The sequence below is a fragment of the Saimiri boliviensis genome, chromosome 14 (assembly GCF_048565385.1).
Source record: "Saimiri boliviensis isolate mSaiBol1 chromosome 14, mSaiBol1.pri, whole genome shotgun sequence".
NCBI lineage: Eukaryota > Metazoa > Chordata > Mammalia > Primates > Cebidae > Saimiri > Saimiri boliviensis.
The window spans coordinates 84,637,606-84,662,360 of NC_133462.1; the positions used below are offsets into that span (position 1 = coordinate 84,637,606).

Below are 24,755 nucleotides of genomic sequence, written 5' to 3' on the forward strand. Positions count from 1 at the left end.
TAAATCCAGTAAGGTTCTAACATAATCATTAGTTTGAGAAATGGCAAATCATTGCTAAAACAGTTTGGAATTTGTGACACCTGGGTGTGGAATTTTGCCTTCCACTCAACCTAGCCATGTTTCATTTTTGCTGCCACCACTAATTCAACAAGATCACAGGCCTCGTATTTACAAACAAGACAATATATTGCCCTAACTCAAAAGACTATTATTATTCTGTGGACAAATTCAATGCCTTTATCTCTGGAGCACAATGACATTTCAATGGCACTTTGAAAACAAGGAATCACTTCAAATCATTGTGACTTCAAGTATTTTAGAAGGTATTTAGAAGGTACTTGTGTCCAAGCACCACCGGGGCGGGGACAGGGCACCACTATTCTTTACAAATAGCCTCTAGGTAAAATCCCAGATTTTCTCAGGCTCAAACTTCTGCCTGATACAAAAGACTGGACCTCTCGGACTGGATGACAAATAGCAATGCCCTTCCCTGCCAGTTTACCAGGGGCCTACATCTGCGACCACCTGCAGGCTGTTTAGGCTACGCAATGAAAACGTGCAGTTTCCATACTTGCGACCTAGTTTCTAACCTTAGGCGAGGAGTCTCTCGTCTTTAGCAGAATCTGGTAGTTCAGTGGTTTCCAAAGAGAGTCGTCCGCCATGGCCACGGAAAACTGTGCGATGCAAGGGATCAGGTGCTTTGTCACCCGTTCCTGGAATTTCTCTTCTCCCCCGAGCCTGTTTTCCAGCTATGAAGAATAAGACAAAGACTTTGAACAACAGGTCTCATTTTTTTTTCTTCTCTTTGAAAAAATACCCAACATATAAGTATTTTACTATCTTTCATGGTATTAGCAGGTTCAAAAACGAGGCATTATTCTAATACTCTCTAGGGCCAATTTATTGCCTTCTGGAACTCAGATGGAATCTCATGCCCTTTACCATCGCCCCTTTTTCTCCAGCAGAACATCTTGGAGGGTTTCTTTCCTCCAGAGGGCAGCCATGCTCTGAGGTGTTCTCAATGAGGCCCAGTTAAAACAAATTAATAAGTTAACCATGACACCTTATACCATGTCTTCCTTCTGAGCAGTTAAATAACAAAACAAAACAGCCAACAACTCAAGACCAGGCACGGTGGCTCACGCCTGTAATCCCAGCACTTTGGGAGGCTAAGGTGGACGGATCACTTGAGGTCAGGAGCTCGAGACCAGCCTGGCCGACATGACAAAACCCCATCCCTACTAAAAATACAAAAAATAGCCACGTGTGGAGGTAGGCACCTGTAATCCCAGCTATTTGGGAGGCTGAGGCACAAAAACTGCTTGAACCTGGGAGGTGGAGGTTGCTGTGAGCGGAGATCGCACCACAGTACTCCAGCCTGGGCAACAGAGCAAGGCCCTGTCTCAAAAAAACAACAAAAAAACTCAAATTCCACAATGAAGTTGTATCTTTGAAAAAACAGTTTTCAAATAAAATATTTCATTTAAAGGAGCAAAAAATTAAAAAAACCTTACAAAGAAAAAAGCCTAGCAAACTGTCATTTTGAGCAGATATAAAACCTGCCAAGATCGAACAGTGATGGCTTCCTCTGTAATAAAAGATGATTCTGTTTGGTTACCTGATCCACCAGAGGCATCATCAAGGCTTCTGCTCTCTCTTTACTTATAAAATGCTGGGTATCAAAAAGGAAGATTTTGTGCAAACAGTTCAAAATAAACTGCAACAGCAAGCAGCACTTTTCAGGGTCTTTTTCAGAGTCAAAAAATGCTTCGTCTGTAGATGTGGGAAGAGCAAAATAAAAAACAACTTATTTAATCTCCAATGTCTACAGTGAAATCACTATTACAATAACTATAATCGTAAGTGTCTAAATAATCTAGAAATCCTCATCAGGATGAAATGATGGATGGCCTCTGGAGAAATGATTCCTTCTTTTAGAGCTAAGATTCTAACACTCAGTTTGGCAAGTTAAATTCCTTCCAAAGTCAAGTGGGTCACGTATTAGCAGTAGAGGATACTCTCGATTTTTAGGTTTTAAAGTCATTCCCAGTAACGACAGTAATGCCCATTTACTTTATTCTTTCTCCCGAGTGAGTTGACTTACAACATCTTTTCATCATGCTAAAGTAACACTTCACTGTCCGACAACAGTGAAGTAAAAAATTCACCCTCCTTGCTTAGAACGTAAGAACCTTTAAAATCTTGTCTCTGAGCGCTAGGTTGCATCTTACTGGTATCTTGCATGAGGTACACAGAGCAAAAAGTGACAAGTGAACTGAAGCAACTACCCACCTGTTTTGGAGATGTTCACCTGGTTCAAGGTGTCAGCAAAAGGCTTCACCAAGTGGCCGGCAAACAGAGTAAAAAGCCCTTTCAGCTTTTCAGCAATGCAATCTGCCAAGTTGTAAAATGTCAGCAGCCTGTCCTTTGGGGCGTCTTCAGTTTTAGCCCAATCAAACAGCTAAAAGGGTAAGATAGGAATATTAGTTTCTTCGACATCTTGTCACTGAAATCTGAGCACAAAAGACAGGAAGAGGAACAAGGCGTCACCTTGAAGAACAGGGGTCTGAATGTGACCTCGGAAAGTTTCACAACCATGGCTACTAGACAGTCGATGACAAACTTTTCTGTTTTTCCAATTTCCTCCAGATCGTCCTGAAAACAGCAGCGTCCACTTATTAGAGTATTGCTACCTAACTGTAAATTATTTTGGCAGGTACAACTCTTACGCAGCTAGGTAATTCTCAGACTCTTAAATAGGTAGGTCACAACTTTAGGGTTTGGAGGACCGAACCTCAGCTCACCTCCGAGTGCTGTGCTCGGAAGTCCAGGGCTTCCAGGAAAAACGTGGTTAGCTGAGACTGATGGGAGGTGAGCTCTTCTTTCTTCATCACCCCAATATGCTCTTGCAAGATGCTCATGAATGGACCCATGTGATTCTACCAAAAACACAGTAAAGAGATGTGCCATTTTCAAATTATTCCTCGAGTTCAGCAATGTGTATTTAAAAAAATTAAATCACCATATTCTTCTTTAAGTGAAAGTTGACACATGTCAGTGCCGCCTCTCCCTTCTCCAAAGTCTTAATACTCAGTATGAATCTAACCTTCCAGCTCTTCTCAATCTGCTTGTAAGTTTTTTTGATGGCCGGCAATAGGACCCGGGGTGCAAGTGTGGTAGCCAGTGTCTTTTTAAGAGATGTGAGGCGGATATTGGCCTGTGAGGTGGAACCCATTTCACTAGTGATTTTCTCCAAATGAATCACCTGCAGGAATATAAAAAAAAAAAAACAGTGATCAGGGCCATTGTAGATCCTCACTGACAAACACACACTGAAAGAAAGGCTTCATGATGACATGTTAGTGTTTGGGAAATGCTCAGCACCTTTTACCTACACACGGAATCCCTTCTAAAGTCAACCCTAAACATCAGTGGATAAAACTGGGCAGATACCTCTTGCCCAACCTGCAATCACAGACGAAGACCAGTGGCAGAGGCAGAAGCAGCCAGATGATTTTCTTGGAGGAAAGGAATGCAAGGGACCATGGCAAGAGTCAAGTTCTTCCTTCTAAAAAACGGAGGAAGCTCCCCAGAGCGCAGGCTTCTTTCTGTGAGAAGGCTACCGTCAAGCCCTGGCTGTGGCTTATGTGAACCGGTTTAATCATCTGCCCGTTGTAATGAAGGCTCCTAACCTTGTAAATGGCAAATGATCAACACAATGAAACAGCCAGGGCTCAACAGTCTTGAACATTTTCAATCAGAAACACCACTGGCCCCTAGCGTGTTGACAGGAAATTGCTGACCTGCAATACAAAAATTCTAAACCTCTCACATTAGAAACAGGGCACACTAATTTCCACAATAAAAGGCGGCTCTACCTACCAGCCCAACTCCAAAAATCTCACAGAAGAAAAAATCCAGAATACCTTCTGCACAATTAAAGAAGAGAAGCACCTCACTAAAAAGTGACCCCATACTGATTTCAAGATGAAGTGGCAAGGATGATGCAAGAGAAAAAGTACGCATTTAATAAAAGCAAGCACATCTTTTCAGAAATAAGACTCCTTTCGGGCAAACGCAAGCTAATACTTAAAAAACAAAACCACTGAATTCGGTATCTTTGACTTCCCCCAGTCACCCCACGTGGCAGGCCGTGGTCACCATGGCTCACCTGGGAGAGAATACCTTCCAGGTAGGGGCTGATGAAGCGCGGGAGAGTCTCTACCACCTTCTGCAGGGCAGCCAAGGCACTGAGCAGATAGACCTCGCTGGAGACCAGGTCACTGGTGTTCTTCATTGTTGTCAGCAACGATGGCATCAGGCTAGAAGCAAAGGAAGAGCTAAACCAGAGGAACTTCAAGCAGAAACGGAGACTAGGGAACGGAGTAGAGGGCATTAGGAAAAAAGCCAACGAACTATGCTTATTACATCACTATATACCTCACAGCCTAAAAAGCGCTGTCTACACATTTCATGTGACTAAGCACAAGAAATGTCCCGGTGCCAACAGTGCAGACACAACAGGAATTTAAAAAATAACAATGTCTTTCACTAATGGAACACTTACTATGTGTCAGGCACTATACAAAACTCCTTGCAAGCACTGCCCTACAGAAATCCTTTGAGGTAGACACTATCTCTCTTTTACAGGCAGCAAAGCTCTAACAGGTTAAGGAACCTACTGGCTGCATGGTAAGGAACTAGCACAGCCAGGAGCTTCGAACTTCCGTATCTGGCAGCAGAAGGCACCTTTGGCCTTGTCCACCTGGACGGGCCCCTCTACGAAGGACCTTCACCCGTTGCTTTTTGACTGTACTAGACAAAAAGAAGAATGGGGGACAATCAACATCACAAAGCTGTGCATCTGAGGATACACAGGAAGGCTGTGTCTTTCCATTCAAAGATGATTTTTTTTTTTAAGAGACAGGGTCTCACTCTGTTGCCCAGGCTACGGTGCAGTGGTGCAATCATAGCTCACTGCAGCCTCGAACTCCTGAACTCAAACGATCCCCCTGCCTCGACCTCCCAAAGTGCTGGGATCACAGCCGTAAGCTACCACACCCTGCAAGATCAATTCTTTAACAAATCCAATTGTATGCAACTTCTACTCAGAGAAAAAAGAAAAAAGACCCCAAGGTGTTATTTTTCAGTGTGTTCCAGACGGTGACAGCTCCTGTTCCAAGTCTCCATCCACATACCTGGGAAGCTGAGGGATGGCCAGTGCTTCCAGGGTGGAGGCCACCTCCGCTATGCACAGTAGTGCACTTCCCAAGACATTCTTCTCCTCCTTTCTCTCTGGAGCAATCAGTTTCACAGCAGTGCTCAGCACTGGGACAAAGGGATCCGGATTTTCTGCACCAAAATTCTTGCATAAAAGCTTTAAGGCGTACAACGCTGTCTGTCTGTTGATGGCTTGTTCTTCTTCCCCTTCCTTTTTCTTATGCTGCACAATGCCCAAAAGGTCTGGAACCAGTTTCAGGAAACGGTTAACCTGAAGGGGACAGCCACAATCCCCCAATCATTAAAGCTGCAAAAAATGCTTGTCCATTTTCCCATTGTCATGGCTTGAGATTGTCTAAATGGAAATCAGACTAGGGGGTCCTGAGCCACAGTCACGCTAAGCAAAATGCATGTTCTAACTAGCTTTTCACTTACACAAAGAACCTACTGATTCGGAGTAAGAGGGACTTAGAATTATGCTAAGGCTAAGGCCACGTAAGCTCCATAGTAAGTAAGAATTCCACTAGGCTGAAATTCCATTTGAAGCACTCTTACAACACAAATAACTCCCATTAGAATTAACATCACATTGTAATACATGTCATGGTATTACATTCAGATAATAATAATATACTTCAATTTCAAACTGTAACACTGGAGAAATTTAAGGGAGTCAAACACAGCTCTTTGATAAAGTGCAGTCTAGTAAATAGGTATGTCCCGGGTCTTCACTCACTACTGTCTTCTTCCAGGATATATTCTGCTGTAGCTTGTTATTCAAAAGGTCCAGTGCTTTCCGGCGAACCGATGGCAGGGGATTGCCCACCAGCCCTCTGATTACAGGAATGAATGTCTCTGTGGGCAGCAAGGCATTGACCTAAAGAGAAGTTTTGTATTTAACATGAAAAGAAAAAAAACGTTAAAAGAAAAAGATGAACTTCAATTAAGACAGACTGATGTCCATTGCACACCACCAGGTACAAGGCACTTTCCCACACATTTTCTTATTAATTCTTAGAATAACCTTTCAGGTAGGCAGTAATAACCACACACTTTCAAACAAAACAAAAACTCTACGTGAGGGGGAAATGTCAATGCCATGAAGCTAAATCATTTAGCTAGATTTGAACAGCAATCCTAATTCCAAGGCCAGTGATATGCAGGTAACATACTTAATACTTTAATTTTATTGCACTCGAATAAAGTAGAACATTATATATCACATGGCTGAGTTATTAAAATATATGAGGAACATGTTCTCATAACTGGTAGGGAAAGAATTTTTCCAGACAAATTTATTTCTAGTCATCAAGATATTATTTTCTAAGAAAAATCTGAGCTTCATTATATTCATAAATGGAACTGCTAAGTTTATTCTTAAAAGCTTTAAATAATTTCACAATAATATAAACAGCAACGAAACAGTAATTCTGAGGAGCAATGAAAACCCACCTTGTCTAACAGGTCGTAAGCTTTACTAAGGAGTGCTCGCCAGAACTTCACAGTGAGTTTGTCTGCGTTCTTTTCCACGGACTGTGCGACAGCGTTGATATAGCCGAGAACGGTCTCCAGCAACCTGGAATACGGAGCGTCGCTCAGCAAACAGCAGCTGCAGGCACTCAAAGAACTCACTCATGTCTATCTCATGCTAAATGTTTTAAGGAGAAATTAAATAATTCTGTACTAAATTATTTCAAAAACTACTTGGAAAGAAAGGAAGTGAGGGATGACTGTCACAGAGAGAGATCACCTAGAAGTAAACAGGCACTTCTGTGCAAAAGTGTCATCCTGGCTCAGACCCTGTGAGGTGCTGAAGAAGCAACAGATGCTGAAGGTGTTTAAAGAGCTCACGCAGATCTATCTCATGCTCAGTGGGCCTGACTGTGCTGTCCAAGCGGGGTGTTAAGGGAGTTATGGCCCTAGGTTAATGGCAGAGCACACACACATGCAAGCACCATTTAGATTACAGAGAAATATTAATGCAAATGAACATATAACCCACATCTTCCACATTGTTAGGAGACATAAAAAGACTACAAACTTCAAATAACCTGTGATTAGAAAAACACACACAAAATTCCAACACAGCCACCACTGGAGCTCCTCCTACTGCTGCCAGCCTGAGTGGGGAGCTAGAGGGGAGAGTGGAGACATAGGTTGCCCTGCACAGCAGAGGAGGAGAGAAGAGGGCTCAGTCAAAATCAGCTCTGGAAAAGGAAAGTCCTACACGTAGCTCTGAAAGTTGGCCCACAGGACTGGAGCTCAGCAGCTTACAATCCTGGCTATAGGGCAGGCACTTTGCAGTGGATGGGGCAGGATGGTGGCCCTGGGAATGCCAAGCGTCCAGGGGGTACCCAGCAAGGCCAGGAGGCATTCCCTGAGGACATGGGAGTGAAAGGAAAATTCCTGCACCCAAATCTATAATCGCAGCATACGGATTATAATCCACAGAAGAAAGAATTCATGAGCCCATAGAAATCAGGGCCAGATTAAAAGATCCTAAAAAGATATGGCAACTAAATACAATACGCAAACTTGAAATGGGTCGTGAGGCAGAAACAAACGTGGTGTAAAGGACACCCCGGGATCATTAGGGAGACTGGAATATGAACTGTAGATTCGATCACTGTGTTGTGTCAATGTTAAATTATCTGAATTTGATCAATGTAACGTGGTTTTGTAAGAACCTCTCTTATTCTTAGAGACATAATGTATATGACTTAATTTCAAATGGCTCAGAGAAAAAACCCTAACTAGGGAGAATGCTGAAGCAATGTGGTAGAAAAGAATGAGCAAATGGCGAGCCTGGCTGTCAAGACTCTTTGAGTTTTCTGTACTATTTTTCCAGTTTTTCTGTAAGTTTGAGTCCTTTCCAAATAAAAAGTAAAAAAAGAAGAGTAAACCCACCTCTCTTCAAGGCCTTTTAAAGTCTCAGGACCACCACTCTCAACCACCTAATTTTTAAAGAAGATGTCATTAGAACAGTATCAAAGTCAGTAATAAAAGTCATTTCAAGTCAGTTCAAATGAAACACAGGCCATTCACTCAAACTTTCCACAGCACTATTTTCTGACATTATTACAATTTAATCAGGTTCATATTATCCTCATTATAATAATTTGTTTTAATTACATTCTATTGGTAGTTATCTGAAAACTACTACAAAGGTTCAGAAAAATACAGCAATCAACACTCGATCACCCACTACCTAATTCTAGGACATGCTGATCTGCTGAGCTCATGTATCATTTGTTAAGTTAAACATGAAAGATTCAGCTGGAGTCCCGCAAGCATTGTCCCTTGGTCCTATTCTCCCACTACCCCAAGCCCCACAAAGACAACCATCATTCTGAATCTGCTACCTTTTCAAACAGTACATACCACGGAAAAACATGTTTTCCTAGAAATATGTATTTGAGATCTATGCGTGGTGACGTTCTAGTTCTAGTTTAATTGCATACGATATTCCTCTCTAAATACAACTTATCTGTCCATTTGCCTCTGTTGCTAGATGTTTATTTAGTTGATGTCCATTTTTCCCCCCACTTACTAATAATGCTACAGAAGAACATCTTTATTTCCTTTGAGCCTCTTGGCAAGTCTTAATAGCCTATGTGCCTAAGAAACGGAGTGACTAGATCACTGAAATTACTAGAACCTTCAACCTCATGGGATTCTGCCAACTGCTTTCTAAAGTGGTTGGAACAACTCACACTGTCTGCCACTACGTACCCACTCCCTGCTATTAACAACTTTTTTAAAAACAGTTTTGCCAATTTGATGGGTATCACACTTAATCACATTTCCTATTTACTGGAGAGGCTAAATGACATGTATATTTTAATTGGCCATTCGTGATTCCTCTTCAGTGAATTAATATTCTTTGTCAGTTGTTCTAATGTAAATTGATGGCTTTTGATTTACAAAGAGCAATAATCTTCTCTTAGGCTGTGGCTTTCTTTTCACCTTGTTTACGGTGCCTTTCTAGTCAATCAAATTTTAAAGAAATTCTTTTCTATCCTCTGGTCACAACAATGTTCTCCCTGATTTACTTCTATACACCTGAACTGTTGTTTTTTCCAGTGAAGCTTTACTCTGCCTACAATTGTCTTTTGTGTAAGGCGTGACATCAGACTTTTCCCCAAACGGAAAACAAATCATGGCAGGGCCAGCACTTGGACCGTTCTCTTCCCCCACTGCTTTGTAAAAGTCTCCGCTGCACTTCTTAGCTCCACCTGGGTGTGCCTCTGGGCTTAGTGTTCAGTGGCATAATCCGTCTGACTACCCCTGCACCACTGTCCTTGGCACCTTACAGTCTGGTATCAATGTATCAATATGATTTCTTAAAATGATATAACTGAAAAAGTACATTGAGTTTCTAGACTAATCTGGGCAGATATGGCATCTTTAAAGAGCGAGGCTTCTGATGCATAAACACAGGGTCTCTCCATTTCTTCCAAGTTTTCATCTGTGTCCCTTAATATCTTGGACATTCCCCCATAATATTTGTGCACATATTTTTGTCAGGCTTATTCTTGGTACTTTATAAGTCTAATTTTTTTAAATGTTTTTATTATACAGGAAATCTTTTTTTAAATGTTTTCTAATTTGAGGAATAATAACATTATATAACAGTGTGTGTTGAGTTCAGCCAGCTTGCTTGCTACAGATCATAACCTACACTGATCTCTAGACAGTGTCTACACTGATCTCTATCAAGCAAGCTCACTGAACTCATGATTAGTTCTAATTGCTGATTCTCTTCTTTCCGGATTCTTACACTTCATTTCTTTTCCTGAATAGAAACAATGACAGAGGGCATTCTTTCCCTAACTTTAGCGGGCACACCATTAATATTTCATCACTAGGTATGATATAAATCACAAGCTTCTGATTGTCACCTTTATTAGGCCAAGTAATTCCCATCTATCCTGTACTGCCAAGAGGATTTTTTTTCTTAAAGTGTGAATGAGTATTGAATCTGCTGCATTATTTCTCTGTAAAAAGTACAGCGATCATGTGGTTTCCCCCTCTTCATCTGTTAATGCATTGTAGTACTTAATGTACTTTATAGTACTCTAATGTCAAACCATTTTGTATTCCTGGTCATGATATTCCTTTTTCCTTCCTTTTCTCTCATTGTTCAAACAAGTTTAATACACAAACAGAAACGTACACAAATCATGCATGCAGAACTCACTATATCCAGGTAAGAAAGGCTGGGCATGGTGGCTCATGCCTGTAATCCCAGTATTTTGGGAGCTTGAGGTGGGAGGATCGCTTGAGGCCAGCAGTTTGACATCAGCCTGGGCAACAGAGCGAGACCCCATCTCTAAAAATTAAAGTTTTAAAATTAACCAGACATAGGTGGCACACGCCTGTAGTCCCACTACTTGGGAAGCTGAGGCAAGAGGATTGTTTGAGCCCAAGAGTTCCAGGTTGCAGTGAGCCATGATCACTCCACTGCACTTTAGCCTGGTACACAGAGTGAGACCTGTCTCAAAAAACAAATTAAAATGTAGGCAATTTACTCTCCTGGTAGATACTTGAGTTGTTACCAGTTCTGGGCTACCATGAAGAATGTTATTAATAGTATAAACATTCTTGTAGACTTTTTTGGTGTACATGTTTACACTTCTGGTAGGCACGTAACACTTAGGAATCAAACCACAGAGTCATAGAGTTTACATTATGTTCAATCTCAGTGGATCACGACAGTTTTGCATGGTGAAATGTACTTTCTTCCCCTATGATCTTTAAAGGCATGCCTCACGTTTTCATGAGCCACTTACCACGCCACTTTCACTCATTTAAAACATAGTTCCCTTGGAGACAGCAAAATCACTTTACTATAAACATCTGAGGAACACATTACCTTTTTCAGAAAGTTATCGGAAGACAGGAGCTGAGACATGAAGGATACTGACAAAAACTTAAAATGCCGTAGCTGCTTGCTAGTGTGCGTCTCCACGTTAAAAATCAGCAGCGTTTCTTCCTGTGATTCACTCTTATTAGACACGGCTTTGGGAATGGTTTCTGAAACAGCAACAAAATAAGTGACCTCACTCATTTTCACCTGAATCCTTGGTACAGATACGTTAATAGATACGACCTTTGACGTACAGGATGGTTAATGGGATAACATTTTCACAGAGAAATCTGTCATTCTATTACATCCAGTTTCTCCTCTTCTAAATTAGTGAAAAATGTGAGTGTCTTTATTTGCCAAGAAAGTACTGAACAGCCCTGAGAAGTGGGTGTTTAAGGCAAAAAAAAAAGAAAACAGGGAAACAGGACAATCAATAGAAGGAGCCTCTGAACTTCCGACTGCAGAGGTAGATTTTTTTATTCAGTGCATCCAATGCAAACAGGGTTGGCAGTGCTGTGTCTGGAGTGGCACCCGTGGTAGTCCCCCTAAAAACCACTATCCTAGAGAATGACTGACTGCGAAGACACTTCCTTACCCACATCACCACATACAGCTCTCCAGGGACCTCGCTAGTCTGTCCCTGCCAAACCTGAGCTGACTGCAGGATGGGACGAGTTACTGCCTGGCCAAAAAGGGAGGACAGGGCTAATGGCTGGCCATGCAGAAAATTATCTCTTCTTTCTAATGTGCCTTGCTGTTCTGCTTTGAAGGGTAGAGAACTAAGAACTTTCAACACATCAACCCTTTCTTAATGAAAAAAAAAAAAAAAATTTTTTTTTTTTTTTTAGGGATGGGGTATTACTATGTTGCTCAGGCTGGTCTTGAACTCCTGGACGCAAGTGATCCTCTCATCTCACTCTTCTGAGTAGCTGAGACCACAAGCTGACACCATCACCCCTGGTTTCATCAACCTTTCTAAGCTAGCCTCAGTGGTGCTGCAATTAGTGAGATTTTCTTCAAGGCTCTGCTGTACGGTACAATTTCAGTATTTCACTACCACTCCTGTGGTACCTATTTTTTTCTTTTCATGCGAATATCTCCAGATATTTTAAAGAGAAGCTGAGAGACGGCTAACGAAGTCCTGATCATTTACAGTCATTTGAACCTAACTCATCCTGGATATTGGTAACATTCCAAAGCTAAGACACCAGCGCAGGGCACAGAGGTATAAAAGACAATGTGTGAGGAATGGCGAGCGGAATTCCTACTGACTATTTTCCATAAGGATTCAAGAAAGTACACCATCAAATTAAAATGACTGACTTACTTTAAAAATCCTTGTGAAAATGTACTAAAAGTAATCTGAGTTCTCTTCTGCTTCTCTTTAACTTTCAGATTGAACAGTCAGTGACCCCAATCCACGCTTACCTTCTTTTTCCTCTGGCAGCTTTAGTAAGTACTGGAGAATTTTCATCAAGCTTTGTATCTGATGCTGGACACTAAATTCACAACAGACTGAAAACCAAAATTCAGTGTCTGCTTCTAAAATAGCATCCTGTGCAGAAAGAAAAATGCAGCAAATCTGTACTTATGGAACTGCAAAGGCATAATTTCAGGACAACATCGCGTTATGATTTCTAGCAGAACAGAGTATACTACTTTATTTAGAGTAGGTCGAAATCTACTCCCAGATCCCCTATCTAAGAAGTCATTTGAAAACGTTCCTTGACTTATCCAAACAGGGCTTCTCTAAACAATCGCCCGTGTCTGTGTCTTACTGACTGCAGGGACAAGGGCGCGCTCCCATTTCCCCCCACACTGCCTTACAAATCACTTTCAAGAGACACTGTTTCATTCTCTTTAGCCGTACTCTGCTGGGCTTAAAACAGAACCACCCGCATGGCACCAGCTCTGTTTCTCAGAAAAGTTAATTTGCCCTCAGAAGATATTTTGCCACAACTGAGGATATTCAGAGTGCTATGGGCTCTGAACGCAATTTTTTAAAATGCCAAAAACCTTTCTGAAAAAGGTTCTGAGCAAAAAGGTTCTAAATAACACACATTAAGCATCATCAGTCCCATGTTTAAACTGGACAGTATCATAAAATCTTTGTGAGAAATCACCATTTTCCTTCTCTTCCCACTCTAGGGTCTGACCTTTTCTCCACAGGCAGCCGCCAGCACTGTTTTTGTGACATACTGTTCGAAAAGCAGGATGAGGAGAACCCAGAGGAATTTTTCTGCACCCAGCGTATCAACAAGTTGAACAAGGATGGGCAGGCGCCTGTGCTCCGGGACATGTGGCAACGCATCCACAAATACATTAATGATTTTTACCACAATCTCTTCAACGTTTCTTGTAACTTCCATAGAATCTCCACTATCAGACTGCAAACAGCAAGCAGAGACAATAAGTAGGTGCAAGGAATTCTGCACAAAACAAGCTTTAGGTGGATAAAATAAGGCTTTGCTGTGCCCCAAGAAGTTACTGGAAGAATGAATTTATATATATATATATATGTATAAATAAACAGGGTCTTTCTCTGCGGCCCACGCTGAAGTGTGGCGGCATGATCATATCTTACTGCAGCCTGGATCTCCTGAGTTCAAAGCGATCCTCCTTCCTCAGCCTCCCAAAAAACTGTGACATCCTAGCATCTCCCAGTACTTTTAAAAAATTTTATAGAGATGGGTTTTTGCTATGTTGACCAGGCTGGTCTCAAACTCCTGGCCTCAAATAATCCCACCTCAGCCTCCCAAAGTGCTGGTGTTACAGGTGCATGCCACCACACTCAGCCAGGAGAGTTTTAATAATCGAAGGCCTAAAAATAAATATTCAATAAGTACCTACCATGTCCAGGTCACTATTTAGCCCCGAGGGGAATACAAAGTGTACAATGTGAGCCCTGTCCAAAGGAGATTTATTTTCTGTATGAAACAGGATACATGGCTGGATATGGTGGCTCACGCCTGTAATCCCAGCACTTTGGGAGGCCAAGGTGGGCAGATCACCTGAGGTCAGGAGCTCAAGACCAGCCTGGCCAACACGGTGAAACCCCGTCTCTACTAAAAATACAAAATTAGATGGGTGTGGTAGTGCATGCCTGTAGTCCCAGCTACTCAGGAGGATGAGGCAGGAAAATTGCTTGAAAGGAGGAAGCTGAGGTTGTAGTGAGCCGAGATCGTGCCATTGCACTCTAGCCTGGGAAACGAAGCAAAACTCCATCTCGAAAAACAAACAAAAAGAAAGAGGATACATATGTGAAAAGGTAAGAGGAGGCAGTAACAGCAGATGCCAAGTATGTGACCCTGACAGCAAGTCTGCTTAGGCTGCCTGGGAAGGCTGCACAAATCAAGCAGGATTTGGGTTGTGCCTCAAGAATGAAGATAAGCAGAGCACAGAAAAGGCCAATGACTTCCTGCTGTTTTCACAATAAAGTCTGAACCATTTTACTCTGGGGTATTGGTGATCAAAATATAGTTGTTGAATAAATGACAGAAGGAATGACAAAAAACACTGGAATGAATGGATAAAACCCATGTCTACCTGTCTCAACCCTCTGCTCTCCATCCATCGATCTACATGACGTTCTTCAAACACACTGTGCACATCCCTAGATCCTGCCTTTTCTCATACTGTTGGCTCTCCCATTACTGAACAAATCCTATCCTTTCACACCAGTTCAAATTCTATTTCTTATGAAATTTTGTGGTCATCCTGGCCCATATGGACTTTCCCATTCCGACCTTTTCAGCATTTACTTATTCAATTGGCACTGATCATATGAATGCATAATGTTATTTTTCTATTTATGTATCTATCTTCTGCTTGCCTACTTGGTGGACACTGAGAACGCCAAACTAATACTAAGGTTAAAAAAAGGTGCTGAATATGGTCATCCCTGGGATGGCCAATAGCATGAGAAAAGACATTAATTAACATGTGAGGGTAAATAGAAAACTCAAGTAGATGACCAAGCTCGTTCACTCTTGAGGCTACTTTTATCTCTTGAATTATTCATTCTTTACTGGGAGAGAGAACATCTCGCCTCTCTCTCTGAGTTTAGCTTTTAGAGAACGCCTGGTAAACATTTGCTAAACTGCACGTTAGCAAATTTGTCACTGTAGCTTTAAAAGTTCCCGTCCTCGTCAACATACAAGAAGGTGTTATCAAACGGATGCAATGTCCTGAAATAGACAGTGGATGTAAATTCACCCCATCAGAATGATGTTAAGACACTTATAGTCACACACTCACAGCACAGCAGAATCAGCTATAATATGTTTGTTTATATTATTAGAAAAGACTTTGCCAAGACTGCTTCTTAGCTTCAACATCCTAAAACTGAAGGGCAATGTACTTGAGTATTTCAGAAAGACCTTTATACAGTACAATTGCTGAGAATACCAAAAAAAAAAAAAAAAAAAAAAGGCTTTTAATGTTATTTATATGCAAAACTTTTAAATTGAAAAAAGATACCCCAAGATGGCAAAAAGACAGCTTACCTGAATAAGTGCGGGAATAACCATTTTCACTGTCTTGTTAATAACTTGAAAACTGTAAGTATCATCTAGGCGCATGACATTGGCTCCCATAAATGTAAAAATAGACATGATATTGTGTAGAACTTTATCCTGAAAGAAAATGTAACTATCAACATTTTCTATATTTATTCATTTATATAAGAGATAGGGTCTTACTCTGTCATTCAAGCTGGGGTGCAGTTACGTGATCACAGTTCACTGTAACCTTAAACTCCTAAGCTCAAGCAACCCTCCTCCCATCCTAAGCCTTCTGAGTTGCTAGGACTACAGGTGCACACCACCATGCCTAGCTAATTTTTGTTCTTTTTCTTTTTTTGTAAGGATGGGGCTCTCATTATGTTACTGAGGCTGGTCTTGAACTCCTGGCCACAAGTGATATTTCTGCTTCAGGCTGACATTCTCTATTTCAAACACATCAAATATCAATGACTGATTACAACTCGCCAATAAAAATCAATTTAACCTGATTAAAACATAGGCAAAGGATTTGAAAAGGCATTTCTCCAAAAAAAAATTCATACGAACAGCATATAAGCACAAATTCATATGAAAAGCATATAAGCATAAATACTACTTTATACCCACTAGGATGGTGGTAAAAAAGACAATAACAAGTCCTGGCAAGAATGTGAAGAAACTGGGATCTTCACAGCCTGCTGGTGGGAGAAAAATGGTGTGGAACTATGGAAAATAGTCTTACAAGTTACGCCAAAGTTAAACATAAAGTTCTGCATGACCCAGCAATTCCACTCCTAGGTACACATACCCAGGAGAAACGAAAACATGGCCACACAAATCCTGTCTAGAATATTCATAGCAACAGAATTTATAATAGCCCCAAAGTAGAAACAACCCAAATGTCCATCAACTGATGAACAGATAAACAAAATGTGGCATACACATACAACAGTATTATTCAGTCATAAAAGGAATACTGATTCAAGCTTCAACACGAATGAACCTCAAAAACAGTATGCTAAGCAAAAGAAGTCAGACACAGAGGGCCACATATTGTGTGACTTAATTTATATGACATGCCCAGCACAGGCAGACTGACAGAGACGGAAAATACATTAGTGGTGGCCAGGAGAAGGGTGGTGGTGGTAGGGAGCAGCGAGAGGAAGAGTGACTGTTAATGGGTGTGGAGTTTCTTTTCTGAGGTGATGAAAATGCTCTTCAAGTAGACTGTGGTGGTGATTATACAAACTTTGTGAATATACTAAAAGCACTTAATTGTGTACTTTAAATGAGTGAATTTTATGGCATTTGAACTACATTTCAAGAAAAACAGAAAAATATTAATGATTCTTAACTGTATCTGGTTTATCAACCCCTTTGAGAAGCACAGACTCTCTTACAAGAAAAAAAAAATTCCATATACATAAAACCTTGCATATAATTTCAGTAGATTAAGACCCCCTAAAGCTCATGGAGAACCCCCGGTTAAGAACTTCTGACCTAAATCCCCAATATGAATATAGTTTCGATCTCTTTATACATTTTTAAATGACGTTTTTCATAAAAGGGACATGATTTCTTTAAATGACACAGTTTGTGATCAAATTAATTTTCTCGAGTCGCTAGTTAAAGGTTATTTTGAGGATTACTTGAGGATAAATGAGTTATTAACTTTACCCAAACAACACTACTACCCACTGTTTTATCAGACAGTTAGTGCACCAGGAACTGTGCTAAGCACTGATCACAAATTATCCAACTGAATTACCCCGGCAATCCAATGAAGAAGGTTATTATTCCCACTTGATAAAAAGGGAAACCAAAGCTTAGCAAGATCAACTGGCTCATACTGTCCCAGCTATGAAGAGTCAGGGCTGAGAGTCTCACCAGTGCTGGAAGACTCCAACGCCTAATTAATTTAAATCAGTAGGCGCCGATGCATTTCTGTGGAAGAAAAATATCTGAAATATCTGCTAAAATCTTAAATCATTAACACTCACCGGAAATATTCCAGCAACCGTGCCCAAAAGTAAAAGGGCATGGTGATGGGTCTGAGGCATCTCCGAAAGGCGGATGCATTGAACGATCAACTCCACATTGAACTTCTCCTCGTCTAAAATATCTACAGTGTTGAGAAAGACAAAAACCCTGAGTGGCAGGTACATTCACATTCAAAGCAGACAATTTTCTAACCTTTCCTTCCAAAAAGTACATACCTTTGGGGATTTTGCCACCATCTGGAGAGAGTTTTTGGCAGATGTTGAGCAGACAACTAAGAATTAATTGTTTGGTGTACTCCATATTTCCCTGCTCTTGCGGCAAGGGTTCTAAACACCTTCAGGACACCCAAAAGAGAAATGATGGGAAACGTGAAAGTTGTAAATTCACTGTTGCATTAATGACCACTGTCCAGAACTCACATTCAACAACTAAAGTACTATCATTAAACATGAAATCTGTAAATAAGATGTACGATTTCGAACTTTAATTTCCTCTCATACAGACAGGTGCTATGTCCAATTCCCTTTCTTCTCTACTGCACTTTTCATCACTCTATTTGGAATCTTACAGGACACCTCCTGAATTACTTTGCCTTTCACATGAAAGCACATTCCATAATTCATACTCTATAGCTATCTAACAATTTACACCAAAGAAATGTATCTATCTATACATCTATATGTAAAAATATATATAGATAGCAAACACTGTACACACACACACACACACACACACACACACACACACAAATTCAACACTATTTCTTGAAATACAATTAAGGATGCCCCAGGCATGTTACTGAAAAGTTCAGAAGGAAAAGAGGCTATAAAGTGAGTGGTCATTTACTACGTGATACAGGGCACTAAGGTCAGTTTGGGGCACTGGCAATGGGTACCTAAAACTCATCTTTCAACTTCACCTATAGTTGTTGTTTTATTTTACAGACTACTTAAACAAAAGAGTATGTTGAAATGAGAAGGTCAGATAAGATGGGCAAGAATTAAGAGTCCTGTTCTCACACAGATCAATTACCTTGAGAGCAAGTTAAAAAGAGTTGGCACCAACATCTGTGGACTTTTGAGCTTCTTTTTGTGCTGCAGTAATTCCAGGATGAGAGTGACTCTTTGCCAGTAGGAACCTCCAACTTCCTGAACAGATTCTAGATCTTGTGATTTTCTGGAAAACAGAGAAGACAAAAAGTTGGAAAAGCAAACACTATCATGTGCTAAGTAAAAACCATTGTGCCCGATTATGGCAAATTGATGGGTGTCAAAAAGTCCCAATGGCTTCCTAACATTCAAAGCCAGGGGAACAACAGCATGTACTCAACACATCTGTAGCTCTTACTTCTGCTGCATTTTTTGCCTTCTTTTTTGCTGAACTGTGCCCAAGGATTTAGCTTTATCCGGTGGCTCCAGTTCTATTCTGACTTGCTCAGCGTTAATGGAAATCTGAAATATTGAAGGAAGAAGAGTTGATGATATAACCCATTGGGATAAAATTAGGGCAATAAATGTTAGATTAGGACATACAATGAAAGCATTTACATCCATTTTTATGTCTTTATACCACTTTATAGCCCAGGCCAATCACCAAACGCAAACATCACTGAAAACTTCTTATGTTTCCTTTAAAAAACTTTCCACATACCAATGGCTATATATTCTATTAAAAAACATAAATAGAAACATATTATGCACATTGCTCCGTACCTTGGTATGTTTCATTTAGTGTACCTTGGATACCTGCTCTCACCAGTACATACTTAATTTATCATATGGTATATATTGTCACAAAGCATAAGACAGTGCTTCATATAATCCAGTGCATTTCAGTAATCGAAATAATTTTTGTTGTCAAAGTCCAGCTGGCCTGACATTTAAGGCCAATCTTATCTCTGGCTGATACGGCATGACTAGCAAGTATCTCATATACTCTCTAGCCCACTGGCAGATAGAAGAGGGAGGAATTTGGATTAGCACTTTCCTTCTAATAACCCTTTGAATGCTTTAAGATGTTCTCATTTGGACTAGATCTTAGCTCATCAGTCAGCACTTAATTAGTACTATACAAAGCCTGCTAAACATGTGCTTCTTGTGATTCTAATTTTTTCACACTTTTCTTTAAAAATATTAAGACCAAAATCAGACATTAACCCCTAGGAAGGATGTATTCCATTGAGAGGGAAGAATGACTTACTGGATATGCAGCTACATTCCCCTCCCCAGCATTTGATGCTACTGCCTTGTTACAGAACTCTTGACCAGAATGAGAAGAAAGCAAAGTAGAGAAGGGTATCAACAAAAAGCACTAGCCAGCATAAATCCAACTTCAGATTTTCATTTTAACTGAGATCTCCTACTACCAAGCACTTGCTTTCTATATGGTTTGTCTTAGGAGTTTCAAGTTATAGCCCTGCACTTGGCTTGATTATGATATGGTATCACTTCTCCAGTCCGGTCAATTTCATGTTCATCCCTTAGAGTGGAAAACTAGTAACACAATACAGAATCATCCATACCAACTGGTTCCAAGTGTCAGATCAGGTATGTATATTCTTATCAGCCAGGAAGGAATAAGACATATACACACATCCACAAAAACAGTTCATACCCCCAGAGATTCTTTAGATATGGGAGGGAATCCAGATAACTCTTTTTATAAGGTTCTAACAAATCTCTGGATTCTGATTCAAAGAAAACAACTATAAAAAATACTTTTGAGATAACCATGGAAATATGATTATGAACTAGGTATTAAATAATATCGAGGAATGATTTGATTATTAATTTTTGTTTACTACTAATGGCATTGTAGTTGTATCCACTTTACGAAAGATGCGCACTGAAGTACAGAGGGATGAAAGTGCCAGAAATTTTGAGACTTACTTTAAAATACTTCAGCAAAGACAAAGAAGGAAAAAGATTAAGTAAATATGTTAAAATTCTGAGAACTGCTGAATCTAAATACTAGAACTTCATATTATTCTATATTCAATAAAACAGAATAACCAGGTGGCTAGTCAGATAATAGCTAGGTTTCAATATACATATGAAACCAACGAGCAGAATTTCAATTCCATTATATGTCATTAAACAACTGTTTAAATTAAGTGGAATGAAGTTACCTAGTTCAACACTGAGCCACTCACTCATTCCCATTCCCTGCATAAAGGAATACGTAGATTCTACCTAGTACCAGTAAGAGTACGCACATACACATTCCTACACATCCTATGTGGTTCAAACTATCAATAAATATTTCATAAAATAAAATCATGGTAAAGACTTATAATTTTTATTTTATGCCTCTCTATGATTTACTTTTCCATGATTCTTGTTAATGGTAACATCTGACCTCTTAGAAGCACTATAAAATGCAGGACTCTTAAACATGGTGTCCCTTGGAAGAGACTAAACATTAATAAAAAAACTTACACGAAGTTTGCAGCTTACCCCTTTAAAAACACTGCTGATGGTCTGAGCACAACGTGAGTTTTTACAGTTCACCAATAAATCAAACAACATTCTTAAAAGCTTCTGCTGAACTTTTTCATCTGATATGGCTGCGAAAAATGGTTTTGTAATCTAGAGGGGGTAGAAAAAAGCAAATGAGTTCAGTGAATAAGTTCAAACTCCAGAAATAAATTTTTTTATCACCCTCTCTGGAAATATAAAATTGTTTCCCATTTAAATATGTCAGTGAAAATGTCAATTCCTTTTAATGACCCATGTACAACATTCACTTTTGCAAAATGGGTCAAATATATCACATTCCTTTAAAACATGTCAAGTCCACCTATAACTACCTTCTTCAAATAAAATACTACATTTTTTTTTTCACTCTGTTCCTGTTGCCTTTGCCTTTAAATGCTTGAACTTGCCACGCCTTAGTTTCTGAAAGAAATCACTGACCTTTTCAAGGGCTGTAATCTGAATGGTTGGCATTCCTGTGTAAAGTTCGTTTGTTGTATGCACAGCTTTTATAAATATATCTAGACTCTTCGGATCCTTATTTAAAAGGGAAGATGAAAATTCATTATACTTTCCCAGAGTGAGATGCAAAACAATGGCCTCGTCTTTCAAGACAGCTGTGGGCTCCTTCTGTATCTTTTCTAGCAGTTGTTCAGCCATAGGCAATAGCTGAGAAAGCACCATCTAAAGATCGAAACACTTATTAGTAAATAGTTACCTACACTGATATGTTTTTGCTCACTCTACAGAGACACCCAAAGATATCCTGTTGGATGACGGAAGTGTAGCCTGGAGGAAAAAACCCAATAACGATAACTTCTTAGATACGGAGACAGCTATTAATTCACACCAAGGCGCTCAGGTCCTTTCTGATAGTTCATGTGTAATGCTCAAAGGCGCTAAACCCTTAAAAGACCAGTAGAAAGATAATTCCGTGCGCATCCTTCAAGACTTGAGAACAGAAGTCACAAACTAAAACTTTGGTGTATAAAAATAAAGCTTAACATTCCCTAAAACACTGTACGCCTCCCTCAATGTTTCCAACTCGGTATAATAAATATCAATTCAAATTATGTATGTGAATCTTTAACTACTAAACCAGGGGCCGGCAAATTGTGGCTTGAAGGCCAAATTCAATAGACCACCTGTTTTTGTAAATTTTATGTACTGAAACACAGCCATGCACATTTGTTTATACGCTGTCTGTGGCTGCTTTCCTGATAAAACAGCAGAGATGAGTAGCTGTAACAGAGACTGTGCGGTCCAGAATGCATAAAATCTTTACTATCTGGTTCTTTACGCAATTTGTCAGTTCCTGATTTAAACTATACCAGGAACAACTAAGAGTTGAACGTAACCTGTTTGTTCCTACCAAAAAAAATGTAATCAAATGGTCTTCAGTCCATTTTCCTCATTTCAGTGTTCTAGGTCTATAGTCAGTCTAAGGCTGATGAAGTGCACAGGCGTTTTGGGAACATGGGGGTGAAGAAACCTTTTCTCTGCTTGTCAGCACATGCCATCACATCAACAAGTGTTTCACAACGGCTTTCTTTTCTAAAACAAGCTTCCTTGAGAACATAATGAAAGCTCTGAATATATCTAATAAACAAGCAAATGATTTTGGAATTTTCAGACTCAAGTCCAAATATATTCCTTTGTATAAAATTTTCACTTGAAAAACAGATAGACAGCAGTGCAGCCCCATGAGACAGACACCAGACTGTTAAGTTCATTTAAAATAAACTTAATGATTAGACAGGGACAACACATTTAATTTTAAAATAAAAAGAAACTCACCAGTACTTGTTTTTGTACCTTGTATCTTTTTTTCTCTACCTCGACTCATCCCCCTCTCAAGTTAATATTACAGTTCTCTCTCCTGAGTGCACACATGCAACTCTTGGAATTATCTTCCTCATCCACAAGCAGTAACATCACAGGAATGTACAATCCACTGAAATGGCACATACCTCACTGTTGACTCCCTGAAGCACTTTCATCAAATCTTTTGCTATATAAGATGGGCAACTATATACACAACCAAGTAAGTTTTTCAAAGTTTCAGACAACTTCTGATGAGATTTCAGTTTCTTTTCTCTCTGTAGTTCCTCAAACAAAGTAGCCAAATCCTACGATACCAAAAAGAAAATTGGATTAAAAAAGGGTTAAGAAACTATAAAGGCTGAATATATTAATTATGGAAGATTCTTACCCAAATGATGTGACATTGTTTATACTTTCCCATTTCCCCTTAAAACCTTAATAAAAGTCATTTATAATACATAGTTGGCATACTATGAAAAGCTATACACTAGTCCTTTATCCAATGAAAAGAAACTGAAATATGACATTGCTATCTTTTAAAAAGTAGGGGGAGACAGATGTACAGATATTGACCTATCAGTTCCTAAATTCAAGGACTTAGTTCTTCAAAATCCCTACACAGTAAAACGTCGAGAATGGAGAAAATTGCTCATGTGGACGCACAGGCATGAAGACACTCAATCTTTGCTAACGAGCTTACCTGAATAACATACGTAGCATCTGAAGTGATCTCCTCTGCTTTAGAAATCAAATAATCTATTATCAGATGAAGCGGGGACACCACCCCACTGAGGGCCTGGAGACACTGAACGGCAGCCCTACGAACTTCTTTTATGGGGCTTCTCAGGTTAATGAGCAAAGATGTCACCACTAAAACCAAAAGGGAAAAAGATTTAAAAAACAATTTTAAAAACTGAAACAGTACAAAATGTACATTGTTCCAAAGGTACTTGATAAAAAGTTTCCCTTCAAATTCAAACTCCCTCTCCAGAGACTGTTCCCTGTTTAAGTATTTAACATTTCAGAGAAATGACAGGCATATGTTATCTGGTGCATTCTTTTGAAAATACAGAAATAAGAGCATAGTATAAACCCTGTTCTATACCAACTACTATCACATCTGAACAGGATGTTGTGTAGTGGCGTGGTCTCAGCTCACTGCAACCTCTACCTCCTGGATTCAAGCAATTTTCCTGCCTCAGCCTCTCGAGTAGCTGGGATTATAGGTGCGCACCACCACACCTGGCTAATTTTTGTATTGTTAGTAGAGACAGCGTTTTACCATGTTGGCCAGGCTGGTCTCAAACTCCTGATCTCAAATGATCCACCTACCCTGGCCTCCCAAAGCGCTGGGATTACAGACACATCTCAACTCTTAGAGTGTTTTCCATAAGTACACCTATATACTAATTAAATCAAGTATACTTTAATGTATTTTCCATATTTTTTTTTTTTGAGACGGAGTTTCACTCTTGTTACCCAGGCTGGAGTGCAATGGCGCGATCTCGGCTCACCGCAACCTCTGCCTCCTGAGTTCAGGCAATTCTCCTGCCTCAGCCTCCTGAGTAGCTGGGATTACAGGCACGCACCACCACGCCCAGCTAATTTTTTGTATTTTTAGTAGAGACGGGGTTTCACCATGTTGACCAGGATGGTCTCGATCTCTTGACCTCGTGATCCACCCGCCTCGGCCTCCCAAAGTGCTGGGATTACAGGCTTGAGCCACCGCGCCTGGCCTGTATTTTCCATATTTTTAAAACCAGTACCTTACTGGCAAAGTTCAGGTTGTTTCTATTCCTTTGTCATCATTACAATGCTGCAACAAACATCCCTGTATACACAGCCTTGTACAAGTGTGCACAGGGA

General features: G+C 40.0%; 1 protein-coding gene across 3 annotated transcripts in view; it reads right to left on the minus strand.

Moving 5' to 3' along the window:
* Nucleotides 1-24,755, minus strand: part of HEATR1 (HEAT repeat containing 1) — a 56,411-nt gene that overhangs the window by 2,272 nt on the left and 29,384 nt on the right. For all 3 annotated transcript variants that reach the window (XM_003935351.4, XM_074385352.1, XM_074385353.1), the window contains exons 21-43: nt 23,590-23,759; nt 23,036-23,194; nt 21,507-21,749; nt 21,048-21,179; nt 18,940-19,043; nt 18,625-18,768; nt 17,808-17,926; nt 17,592-17,713; nt 15,595-15,723; nt 13,246-13,476; nt 12,518-12,644; nt 11,096-11,256; nt 8,128-8,174; nt 6,673-6,796; nt 5,957-6,097; nt 5,199-5,491; nt 4,172-4,322; nt 3,107-3,265; nt 2,805-2,939; nt 2,551-2,655; nt 2,293-2,461; nt 1,619-1,773; nt 591-749 (exon numbers count right to left, since the gene is read on the minus strand). In XM_003935351.4, the coding sequence (XP_003935400.1) occupies nt 591-749; nt 1,619-1,773; nt 2,293-2,461; nt 2,551-2,655; nt 2,805-2,939; nt 3,107-3,265; nt 4,172-4,322; nt 5,199-5,491; nt 5,957-6,097; nt 6,673-6,796; nt 8,128-8,174; nt 11,096-11,256; nt 12,518-12,644; nt 13,246-13,476; nt 15,595-15,723; nt 17,592-17,713; nt 17,808-17,926; nt 18,625-18,768; nt 18,940-19,043; nt 21,048-21,179; nt 21,507-21,749; nt 23,036-23,194; nt 23,590-23,759 (3,479 nt within the window). The remainder of the gene's footprint in view (nt 1-590; nt 750-1,618; nt 1,774-2,292; nt 2,462-2,550; nt 2,656-2,804; nt 2,940-3,106; nt 3,266-4,171; nt 4,323-5,198; nt 5,492-5,956; nt 6,098-6,672; nt 6,797-8,127; nt 8,175-11,095; nt 11,257-12,517; nt 12,645-13,245; nt 13,477-15,594; nt 15,724-17,591; nt 17,714-17,807; nt 17,927-18,624; nt 18,769-18,939; nt 19,044-21,047; nt 21,180-21,506; nt 21,750-23,035; nt 23,195-23,589; nt 23,760-24,755) is intronic.